At 41.8% G+C, this 12,827-nt stretch overlaps 1 protein-coding gene and 1 long non-coding RNA gene across 5 annotated transcripts in view; both read right to left on the reverse strand.

The window, feature by feature from the left end:
- Window positions 1–1,178, reverse strand: part of LOC124115528 (nucleolin-like) — a 411,866-nt gene extending 410,688 nt beyond the window's left edge. For 2 of the 4 annotated variants that reach the window (XM_046476553.2, XM_046476552.2), the window contains exon 1: window positions 934–1,171. In XM_046476553.2, the coding sequence (XP_046332509.1) occupies window positions 934–1,047 (114 nt within the window). In that variant the 5' untranslated portion in view covers window positions 1,048–1,171. Of the gene's footprint in view, window positions 1–933 lie in introns of all 4 variants that reach the window. The other 2 variants (XM_046476554.2, XM_048387093.1) reach the window with 2 other exon arrangements.
- A 2,765-nt stretch (window positions 1,179–3,943) lies between these two features.
- Window positions 3,944–4,783, reverse strand: LOC125375978. The gene is made up of 3 exons (XR_007218868.1): window positions 4,728–4,783; window positions 4,518–4,586; window positions 3,944–4,069 (listed from the first exon to the last, which is right to left on the reverse strand). It is a non-coding gene; the product is annotated as an uncharacterized LOC125375978 (long non-coding RNA).
- Between the last annotated feature and the right edge of the window lie 8,044 nt (window positions 4,784–12,827).

Below are 12,827 nucleotides of genomic sequence, written 5' to 3' on the forward strand. Positions count from 1 at the left end.
GAATTCACAAAATTATCATAGGGCTAAGACTATCACAACTCACATACTTGAACAGACTAACGACTGTCGTTGCGCTACAATACGATCGCCTTGTGGAACGGGCCTTGCACCTCAAAGTTTACAATAACATCACAATAACCGATGACGTAATTTGTGGAATTTTGTTGCAAGATCCATCAGCGAAACAATGCCATGTGAAGTCAGCCTAGCAACAAGGTTGCTGGGGTCATCGAGTGTGCATAAGATCCTCTCAGTGATCTATCAACTCCACACACAATGTCGTTGAATAAGCCAAGGGATGTTGAGAGCTTTCAATATTTGTTCCTGAAACATGTTCCGAGAGTACAAAAGCAAACGTTTTGGTATTACACAATGTGTAATACAGCTGTATGTTTATTAAACGGGTGATCTCTTCACGGGCAAGTAATAAATGAATTTCTATGTTGATTAAAATCTTCATATGAACAAGACTGGCATACAACTCTTTCAGGCAGCTCAAAATCATATAACTACCTGGAAATATTTATTACAACGTTACCACAAGAGAAATTTGGACATGCTCTGGCTAGATTACGGTGTAGTTCCAACCATCTACAGATCGAACCCTGGTAGAAAATGGAACCTAGAGTAGATACAGTACCTCCGACTGCATCATCCACACTCTACCCATTATATCCCACAAAACATCATTGTTTGTTAATCTTTCCTTCTAAGTAAAATAAATATTTTTTAGGCTGGGATACGGGTGAAAGTCTTAACCTGAGATATAGGCTTTTGTGAAGCGAGAGCGGCCACAAGTGGCAGTCTCCTGCGCCCCGATAAATATCATTGTTGCAAAAGAGACATTGACTGTTCAAAGATGCTGTTGCACCAAATGGAAACTGGCATGTCTGGTAAAAAATAAGCAAAGAAGTTTAGCCGAAGTTTACCCACCTTTGATTTAGCAAGAATTCCTACTTTGCCCCTCGCCATTATAATTGTCTTGACCACCAACAACAAATACACGTGTTGGACAACTTCCGGCTGGGTTCGCGCGAAATATTTCATCTTAAGTCGAAAACATTTACAAACGTAAAGTAAAGACTCATCATAGGCCTAAATCCAAACATATTGACAGTGAAATAACTAAACTACAAAAAGGTGACACAAAACTAAACTCATATCTCCATAAAATAAAGGGGTCCTACTATTTAACGTCCGGGGACGCCCGGGAACGTCCGGAAACGTCCGGGATGTTTCATCAGACGTCCGGAAACGTCCGGGAGGTTTCATCAGACGTCCGGGAATTTAAAAATACAGTGCAGTCAATAAAACATGTCTTTCTCAGTTTGGTAAGATCGTGAGAATATCAACTGGCGTACAAATAAATAGAAAAAAAATAAAAACAAACCAAAATGAGTACAAGTAACAGGGTAAAAAATATTTAATTGGCCGTAAAGGTTTTGTTCTTTATCCAACAAGGCGGACGTCAAAGTAAAAACAGACAATGTAAAAAATGTTTGTTTGTTTGTTTAGCGTCACAGTCAGCAATATTCCAGCTATATGACGGCGGTCTGTAAATAATCGAGTCTGGACCAGACAATCCAGTGATTGACAGCATGAGCATCGCTCCACGCAATTGGGATACGAAGACATGCATCAAAGCCAAGTCAGCGAGCCTAACCACCCGATCCTGTTAGTCGACTCTTACCACAAGTATAGCCGCCTCTTACGGCAAGCATGGGTTGCTGAAGACCAATTCTAACCCGCGTACCTATTTACAATACATAAGATGTTTAATAAATAATAATCAATGTTCATCATATCTCTCTATCCTACTTTCCTACAGTACATGAATTATTTTGTTGAAAATACTACTTTCTTAGAAAGTGAACGTCTTTGCTGTTTTAATCCTCTTTCGTTGTTCTGGTTTTCGGGCTGTCTGTGGTGTCTTGGGAATGTTGAGGCGACCATCCGACGAAACAGTAATGCTTTTTTGACATCTGGGGCCACGCAGGAACTTCCGAAAATGTCTGTCTTTCTCCTGTTGGCTTTTTGATGTCCAGCAGGCATTAAACAATTTAAAGCCTTCCATCCACGGTGTCAGTTGTAGTTGCCTTGGCCATAGAGGGCACGGCGCATGTCAGCATACTGGATTTTTACAATTGTGTGAAGTTTGTCAGTTAAATCCGGGATTTTCAATGATTTCCAATTGGTACTTAATTTGATGATGTTGTTCATGCTCTCACAGGCATTATTAGTCCAATGTAACGGAACTGCTTTTGGTCTTTCTTTTGAAGGCAGGAAAATGTCAGTTTTTATAGTTTTAATGACTTTAGAAAGGTAGGAAGAGGAATCGGGAACAGTTGTTGAAACAATGTCTTCTAGTTCCATTTGATTTAGTTCGAACTGATAGGAGTCATGGCTATTCACCAGTCCGGAGGGTCCAAAAATCTTCTGATGAATGAGTCGTATCTGCTGATCTGAAGCGCCAGCCTGATGTCGAAGGTGTCCTTATATATTTTGTTCTATGTGCCGTTCACATAAAATGTGTGTGGAAGCGGGGAAACAGTTTCGGAGGGCCTTAATCAAGCCCCTTTCTTCATCAGATCCAATTACCAGTTGTTTCCCTTGTGTCTGAGTCCCCCCAAGATTAGAATCTAGAAGTGCCTGGATATGTGAAAAAAATCTGTGATATGTTAGGTATGACCCATCCCAGTGAAGATAAAGGGGGGCTAGCATTATTGGATGGGTCTCTGTACCTTTTCTGTGTAAGTTCGGATGTTGAAACACTAATAAAGTCACAAAACATGCTCCTAAATTGAACGTCCTGTCAACTCCAACTACAACCGGTTTTTCTAACACTTGTACAGAACTGTTTTAATTCCTTAATTTGATCATGTGTGTATAAAATTACTGACGGCGGTTTTCCTTTACACTGAATAATCTCTTGAATGAACTCGTTGGTGTGAATCAAGTTAATGATGCTGATAAGGTCATCTGCAGTGTTCTGCCGCTTGGTGCCCTTGTCTTTTCTCACTGACTGTTTTAAATTTTGTACTTGTTTTAGATCTCTGGCAGCTAATTGTTCTCCCTGCTGCAGGTGCTTATTGTACACATCTCGTGCTGGTTGTGTCTTCACCTCTTCTCTTATCTGCTCGATGACAGTGTCGGGCGTCCTCACAAACTCGGCGGTAGACTTTTTTGAATATCCGTGAATGGCACAGGACTGTAAAATTAAAATAAAACATAATTGAAAAAAAGTATTAACTCTCAGCTGCATGAGTATACAGCTTGGATTCTAAAATTCCGAGGGAGTTCAGACTGACGACAATGAACGCATACAGATCGTTTGATCGGGGGAAAACAGAAGCGCATTTGAGCAATTATTGACTGGAAGACTACTATTTAGAATATTTAGATTTATATTTCATTCTTGATATTATTACAGAGATTTGCAACCTTTACACACAAGAAATAGGCCTACCTCGGGAAACTTGCCAGTCTATTCGACAATAGCTACTTGTGGATGAACAGGAGTGTGGCCGGTGGGGAACTGTTCAATCCAAGTCACCCGCTTATGATAGTCTGCACATCGTTTCAGTTTGTTATAATAGCGTTTACCAATTAGGGCTTCGCTATTTGGCGGCTGAATTGCCATCGGTACTCTCATACTTTTTTTCATTACACAATACAGTCCTTCCTTTTGCTCTAAGTATGTAAATTTGCCATTGACAAAATGATAAAAATGTTTCTTTTTTCGACCCCTTTCCCCACACACACCACAATCATCTACAAATTTACTTCGACGAGACATCGATCTGCGGGATATATTCTGAGAGTTGTCACAGATAAATGTTTCGTTTTCTTTTATTCCTACAGGAATCTCTGACTGAATGTCTTTCGCATTGATTATTGTCTGAAACGACTCCGGTACGTCCATGAACCCTCAACTGTTGGATAGGGAACCACGGACACTTGGTGATGAATCCTGTAGGGACAGCTCATCATTACTTGGAGTGAGAGATGAATCCTCCATGGTGGACACAGGAGGTGCTATTATCTCGACTGATGTATCGTTGGCTGTATGCTGAAACAATCACATCATATACATGAGAGAGATATCCCTGACATAAGCCACACGTACGTATGACCAGACAATCCAGTGATACATATCATGAGCATCGATCCATGCAATTGGGATCGATGACATACTTAAACCAAGTCAGCGAAATTGGCCACCCGATCCCGTTAGTCGCATCTTACCACAAGCATAGTCGCCTTTTACGGCAAGCATGGGTTGCTGAAGACCTATTCTAACCCGGATCTTCACGGGTGCGAATTAAATTTAAATAGAAAAGTTATATTATAAATAAAGTCGTCACAAGTGTTAATATGAACGTGAAATATGAACCTCGTCTAAGACATTATCGTAGACTCGTATTGAAAAGCAAAAAGAGACGAATTCTCTCTATATATAGAGAGAGAACTCGTCACTTTTTTATATAATATCGAAACTGGATGAAAGAGATGCTTACGTCGAGTGACGTCAGATCAAGGTCCATCGTTTCATCTGCAGGAGCGGCAGCACCGGAACAGTTCACGTCCTGTAAAGTGAATAATCTTGTCATTCGATGGTTTGTCTATACACGCCTAGGAGGCAACTTAATTCATATTAAGACAATAGTTGGCGTACTCTTCATTATCTAATCAACATTTTGACATAATAATTTGTAAGATCATGGTACCTTTATTTGGCTGATATCCATGTCAATCGGGATTTCGCTGAATACCGGAGAAGACGTTTCTGGCTTCATCTGCTAACAAACAGTATATTGATAAAACTTACAAGACGTATCCGATATGTAGCAATTAGTATATAGCATAAATATATGGTTTCACTGGACATACAGCTAATACATGTATATGAGTGACATACGTTTTTCTTAGGTGTTGAGGCGGTTTGTGTCTTGTCGTCGTGACGAGGCTTCTTCTTCTTTTGGAAATGTTCTTTACGCTTCACCTGCAAAGAGATAATGACCATTAAATATTTTGGTCGAAAAATAACTAACCATATCTCACCTCTGATCTCAAATGTTACAGTTTAAATTAACATCAGAATCAGCACTTACAGTTTTAGGAGGCCTCACTAATGGTGTAGGCGAGATGGTGATGACAGTGTCCCTGGTCTCTGTCGCATCGAGTCGCAGAGTTTCACCACTGCTACCGTCGCATTGATCTAAGAGGCAGTTACTGATCTGGGACATAAGTGAAATATAATACTTTCAAGAAAAGATAAGGAATATAACAGAATGACATATAATATGATCTCATTGGAATGTTACAGTTATGCACATGTCATCTCTTCAAGGGCAATGTGTAAAGTATTCATCGCCTGTTGAAGTTTTTTAAAATGACTACGATCGATGATCCTATCCAAGCCTCTTAATTAGTTGTTATATTATCTATTTATTTATTGGTTTTGTCGTAATAATAGCTCTTAAGTGTTAATGTTATATTGTTACCTGTTATAACCGACAGCAAGAGACTGATCCATCATGCCATTGATTGGGGGATAACACGAGATAATGTTTCTTCCAACAACAGAAGCCACAGCGTGCATAGTCCAAGCGGATGAGTGTGACTTATCCTTTGCACATTCCAGGGTAGCGCTTGTGTAGTCTGTACTGACAAGAGACAGACGCCTGTTGTCTGATAATTCAGTGTAGTAAGGAGCATTCAGTGTCATTTCGATACATGTCCTCACTCGCAGTTCTGTGGCTCTGATTTCTGACCCAAAGACACCAATACTGACAGCGTTGAACAGACAGTTCCCGTTTCCTGTCACCTTCAGTGGACTCTCCGGCATCTTACCACCGTACTGTTGAATAATTGACGCAGCAATATCATCAATAGCATTTGTGGTCACGCTGTTCGGTTTGTTATTTACAGTCAGTTCAGGCAAATTGGAAACCAGGGCTTGGACTTCCGTAATGAGACTCTCAATACCTTTAAAATAACAAAAAAAACTCAAGTTTAGGCGATTGCAGATTGTGTTCAAAAGGGTTAGTATATACTAAGTAGTGAGCAGTGGCAGTAATTGGATTGATTAATCGACACCATTAATTAATGTTATTATAACAAATTGGTGGTTTGATGAATTGCGTATTGCTTGATTCTCTTCGACAATGTCATAAAATACTTTCCATGTAAAACTGTATTCCAAAACTAACATCTAAATTAAAAACTAACTAGTTTATCGCAGTGTAGATCTAAATCAACAACAAAAAAGGGCAAAGAGTCGGGGTTTTCACTTACCGAGGGATGCAGCTTCCTCAAGTTTGTCCTGTACAGCACTGTAGTTGCATCTGCTCGATGTACAGCAATACTCCCCACTGCTGGCAGACAATTCTTCGAACTTCTTATCTGTGAGTCCCTCGCACTTAGGGTGGTGCCATGCCTTGCACTGCTCACAAAACACGCCCTTACGACAACCACGGTTGCACACCCGGCAAGGGTTGCTGATTGTCCTGGTGGATTTCTCTTCCACAACGAAACAATCCCATTGTCGAGGTTTTCGGTTTCTACGAAATTCCATGATTTCGAATTATTACTCTCTCTGATAGCAATTTCAGATTGTAATGCTACAGTAAGTACTTACTTACTTACTTACTTTGGAGATTTAACGTGCGCTTTCCGACTGATGCGTATTTCGCACACGGGCCCGGCCAGGCCATTTAATGTGTTTCCGAAAGGGGCGAAAGTGGTCTGTGCAACCCAAGAGGGGGGTTTTAGGGGTTGCTTATATAGAATTTGGGAATTGAGATTTGAAATAGATGCCGATGGGATTGGGGAGGAAAACTAAGGGAGCTGGGTATGGTGGATGTTTGTTTGTTTATGTGATTTTGATTTGGTAGGTTATTGTGTTTTTAGATGCGTTTTATTAGTTCCGTTTTTATTAAGAATACGCCTAAGGCCTTGAAGTTTTCTAGTTTATTTTGTGGGTTTAGTATTGCTTCTAGAGTTAGAGCCTTGTTTAGATTGAGGGTGGTTTGTAATGCGGTTCGATGTGTTGGGTAGTTAGTGTGTGCAGTGGATGAGTGCGTGTTCTGGGGTTTCTGGTTGTTTGCAGTGTGGGCAGTTACCTGTAGTGTGTTTTTTAAATTTTTTTAGGTGGTTATTTAGGTTGGTGTGTCCTGTTTGGAGTTTAGTGATTACTCTGTCGATTTTTTGGGATGGATGGAGAATTTTTAGTTTAGTTAGTGGTTTGCTGAGCACTTTTTGATTTGGCTATTTGAGTTTAGATATAGGTTATAGGTTTAGATATAAGTGAGTGAGTGAGTGACACTAGGAGATTTAACGTGCGCTTTCCGACTAATAGCGTATTTCGCACACGGGGGAACACTTTATACTATTGGGAGGAAAAAAGCGTAATGAATAAATAAAGAAGTGCGACCCAAAAAAATGTAACTTTTACAGACCTAATCTAATAAAGCTGCGGGGGGGGGGGGGGGGGGGGGGTTTGGCTGGGTGGGAGTGGGTGGTAAAAAAATACTCAATAATATGGAAAAGTTTGGGCGTGGGTTGGTGGGGAAGGGGTCAAGCGTGGGAAGGCATGGCGTCGGCGGGCGAGCGTGTGTGGCGACCAGAGGAGATTACCTCAGCTGGCCGGAGAGGAGCGTGGTGGCGATGTTGTACTCTTCTCGGCTGAGGCCTGGAAAGAGACCGTCAACTAGTCGAGCCGCCATGGCCTTGACGAAGTTGTTGTTGAAAACAACATCGCTGTTTTCCAGGAAGTCCTTGAGGTCCTGGAAACTGTGGATCTCATGCTCAAAGCGTTCGCCCTCTATGGACTGGACCATAACCATGGCTGGTTGGGGGCGGCTGCTAGGGTGGATCCGGTTGGTTGGTTTCCCGGAGGCGGGTGGAGGCAGGTGCTTGTTAGAGTCCATGACTTTAGCCGCTTCCCGGGTAAGTATGATCCGCGCGTCCTCTGGCTTCTCCTTTGGCACCTTGACTGGGTTGGTCTGGGTGTGGCTGTCTCAGAGAGGGGGGACTGGTGGTGTGGCGGTCTGGGTGTGGCTGTCATTGAGTGTAGGGCCTGGAGGGTCGGCGGTCTGACACTCTATGGACTGGGTGGTAGGAGTAGCTGGGATTGGTGAAGCGTCTGGGGAGAATATGCTTCTCCTCTTTCTCTTCTTCCTCCCGTGTCCTGTCCCCCTCGGGCGAGCAGAAGGGCTCCTCCCCCCTGGATTCGAGGGGAGCGAGCTCCAGTGCTGCTGTTGGGGGTGGAGGGGTGGTAGGAAGACTTTCCTCGATCTCCATGTTGGAGACTGGAGGGGTCTTCTTTACCTTGGGCGGCTTTTTCCTCATCACCGGGAGTGATGCAGCAGGGGCAGGGGCCGGGGCGGGTTTCTCCTTGGGCTTGGTCTTGGCCGGGGCTTTGACCAGAGGCCTCTTCTTTTGACCTAAGTCAAAGATGATGGAGATGGTGGAGGTTTTGGACTTATAAGAAGTCCTGAGGGAGTAGTCCCCAACCCGGTAAGCCAGTAGGGGCTCCAGGATGGAGACAAGCTCCCTCGGTAGTGACTTAGAGAGGTCTCTCATAGTCGACTTGTAGTTTTGAGAGCTCAGGAGGACGTGTTCGCGGGGCGAGTGTCCAAGCCGAGATAAGTTTAGAATAGAACTATTTATGTTGTACGTGTTTCTGACGTAGAGATGACATGAGATGTGAGAATTGACCCCCTTAATGTTATAACAACAATTCCTAGAGAAACGTGGAGATGACATGAGATGTGAGAATCGACCGTCTTAATGTTATAATAACAGTTCCTAGAGAAACGTAGAGATTACATGAGATGTGAGAATTGACCCACTTAATGTTATTACAACAATTCCTAGAGAAACATGGAGATGACCCACGTTACGAATACCTCGTCAGTTCGAATAACATCAAATCGTATTTGCTTTGCAGATTCACCATTTAAAAAGAATAGGGGTGTATGTAATGTTTTTTCCAGCTGTATGTTATTTAGTATAATTAATACAAGAACACAATTATAGAGAATACACTCTATTATTTAGTATCATTCTCCCGGACGCTAGGAAGGTGTGGCGCAAAATTCACGCCATCCGAGGCATCAAACGGCACAAAAAAAGCCCCAATATAAACAACTCAACAAACCCCACCCAAAAGGCCAACAACCTAGCCAAACACTTCTCTAAAGTTAGTAGCAACAGTAACTTCAGTAAGAAATTCCAAGATAAACTAAATAAAGAAATAAAATTCTCCAAAGAAATCAGACAAGACAACCTAGAAATAAATCAACCTTACACCATAGAAGAACTAAATCACGTACTAAACAATAGAAAAAAAGGAACAGCCCCTGGCCTAGACCTCACCTCTTACCAAATAATCAAACACTTACCTACCAAACTACTCCAAACTTTACTTAAACTATACAACCTAGTTTACCTAAACGGACAGGTCCCATCCTCATGGAAGGAAGCTCTAGTAATCCCAATACCTAAACCAAATAAACCAGCAGATCAGGCAAACTCCTATAGGCCCATATCCCTAACCTCAAATCTCTGCAAAATAATGGAACTTATGACTAAAAATAGGCTACAGCACTACCTAGACCAAAACAACATCATAAACCCCGACCAAAGCGGCTTCACTCCTGGCCGATCAACTCTCGATAACCTTGCCCGACTAGAACAGGATATAAAAACAGGACAGCTAAACAAGCAATACACCATAGGCATATTCCTCGACTTCTCTAAAGCTTTCGATATGGTATGGCACCACGGGCTAATACAAAAACTAAAAAAAATAGGACTAAAAGGCCAAATAATAAACTTCATCCAAGATTTCCTAAACAATCGCAAAATTACCGTGGGTATAGACCATACGCTATCGGACCAGTGTCCCCTAGAAAATGGCACTCCCCAGGGCAGCATTCTCAGCCCAACCCTCTTCAATATAATGATAAATGATCTATTCGAGGGCTTATCCCCTAAACTAAACACTTCAAAATTCGCGGATGATGGAGCCCTATGGATCCGCACTAAAAGCATTAAAATGGCAGAAAACTTAATCCAAAAATCTCTAAATAAAATACAACAATGGGCAGACAAATGGGGCTTCTCCCTTAACTCAGATAAAACAACAGGAATAGTTTTCAAACATAAAAACATGAAACCTGCCTACCCAATCCTCCAGCTAAACAACCAAACAATCAAATTCCAAAAACAAACCAAATTCTTAGGACTTATTTTCGATCAACACCTCACCTGGGAGGCTCACGTCCAAAACCTAAAAACAAGATGCAGCAAAGACCTTAACACATTAAGATGTCTCACCGGCTCTAACTGGGGAGCCTCCAAAGATACCCTCCTCTCACTATATACAACACTAATTAGATCAAAACTAGACTACGGCTGCGCCATATACAATACCCTAAACAACTCTCTATCTAAAAAACTTGACTCAATACAATACCAAGCCCTTAAACTAATTACACGCACCCAACATGGCACCTCCTACACCTCACTTCAGGCCCTAACAGGAGAAATGCCACTAAATCTACGCAGGGAACATCTAAGCCTTAATTTCTGGGCCGCGTCCCAAACAAACCCTCTCATCGAAAACCTAATTAACCAAAACATTAGCCCAAGAAACCAAGCTCTAGCTCGCAAACACCCCTTACTCACCCCAATATCCCAAAGAATAACTAACTACCTCAATGAACACCAAACTCAAAATCTTAAACAAAACTGCAAAAAATCAAATATCTTCACCCCTAAACTCAAAATACCCCAAATAGACACAACGCTAACTAACCAAATAAATAAACAAACCGACCCAAACATAGCTAAAACCACCACACTTTCTTACATACACGAAAATTGGCCAAATTGGTGTCACATATACACTGACGGATCTTCAGACCCGATCTCCAACCACACAGGTTTCGGAGTCCATACCACACAACCAGTTATATCCACACAATCTTACCGACTCCCTAACAACCAATCTATATTCACGGCTGAACTTATGGGCATGGCCTCAGCCCTGCATAACCAACAATCAAAAAACAACAAAAAAATCCTAATTCTCACTGACTCGCTTAGTGGGCTACAAGCCCTCCAAAACAAAAATACCAAAAAACGACCTAAATTAATAAACCAAATACTTAAAAGCTCCAACGACCTAACAAAAGCAGGCAAACAAATAACCTTCTTGTGGATCCCCGCCCACGTAGGAATTTACGGCAACGAAAACGCCGATAAAGCAGCTAAATTATCTCTCAAAATACCAGAAATAAGCCTAAACCTACCCATCTCAAAATCAGAAATTAAAAGTGTAAACAAACAAAAAATAACCAAAAAATGGCATAATCAATATCAAAACTCAAATAGCCAAATCAAAAAAGTGCTCAGAAAACCACTAGCCAAACCTAAAATCCTACACCCCTCTAAAAAAATTGACAGATTAATTACAAAACTCCAAACAGGACACACGAACCTAAATAACCACCTAAAACAACTTAAAAGACACACCACGGGCAACTGCCCCCACTGCAAACAACCCGAAACCACAGAACACGCACTCATCCACTGCACCCACTACCAAACACACAGAACCACACTACAAACCAACCTCAATCTAAATAAGGTTCCTACTCTAGATGATATACTAAACCCTCAAAATAAACTAGAAAACTTCAAGGCCCTAGGCGTATTCCTAATCAAAACAGGCCTAATTAAGCGCATCTAAAAACTAATTAATCTACCAATCCAAAATCCAATAAACATACAAACACCCACCTCACCCGGCTCCCTTAGTTCCCTCCTCCACCCACCTCGGCATTTATTCCAAATTTTTGAATTTCAAAAAAATCGATATAAGCAACCCCTAAAAGCCCCCTCTTGGGTTGCACACACCACTTTCACCCTTCTCGGAATACACTAAATGGCCTGGCCAGGCCCGTGTGCGAAATACGCTGCAGTCGGAAAGCGCACGTTAAATCTTCTATATCAGTCAGTCAGTCAGACGCTCTCACCAGATGCTCTCCGGCGTTGCCCGGACGCTATAGTACCGGACGTTTTACACCCAGTAAGCCATCTGGGGCCACGCATGAACCATTGAAAACGTCTGTCTTTCAGTATTAGTTATGGAATAGTATACAGAATATGACACCATAAAAGAACATTATATTTTTGTTCCCAAAGCAAATTTAGATTGTATCCTTCAAAGCCCACGTTACGAATACCTCGTCAGATGGAATAACATCAAATCGTATTTGCTTTGCAGATTCACCATTTAAAAAGAATAGGGGTGTATGTAATGTTTTTTCCAGCTGTATGTTATCTAAACTAGTGTCCAAAAGAAACGATACAAACTTATTTTCAAAATTGTTTTTTACTAAGTGAATTGTCTAGTATGAAAACATGCCAATACGTATTGCACATCCCAAACACAGCATAGTCGATAAAAAATACCGGGAACACGTGATCACTTCCGGGAAAAAACGTAAATTTCGTGAAAGTGACATTTCCCACTCTAGCATGTTCTGCACGTGCAGAAAAACTGTATAAAACGGCTGATCAGACACGTTGATATCACAGCAACAAAAAAAACACAAGATATGCCACGTTTGACAGCCATCGAGAGAGAGAGAGCCGTTGAAATGGTCCAACAAGGAGCGTCTCACGTCGACGTCGCCAGAAGGTTGGGCTGCGCACGCATCACTATCACCAGGTTGATGCAGCGGTTACGTCAGACAGGTCAGACGTCAGACAGGCCCAGGAGTGGAAGACCACGAGTAACCACGCCCCGTGAA

This window comes from Haliotis rufescens, unplaced genomic scaffold (genome assembly GCF_023055435.1).
Source record: "Haliotis rufescens isolate VD_foot unplaced genomic scaffold, xgHalRufe1.0.p SCAF_65, whole genome shotgun sequence".
Lineage (NCBI taxonomy): Eukaryota > Metazoa > Mollusca > Gastropoda > Lepetellida > Haliotidae > Haliotis > Haliotis rufescens.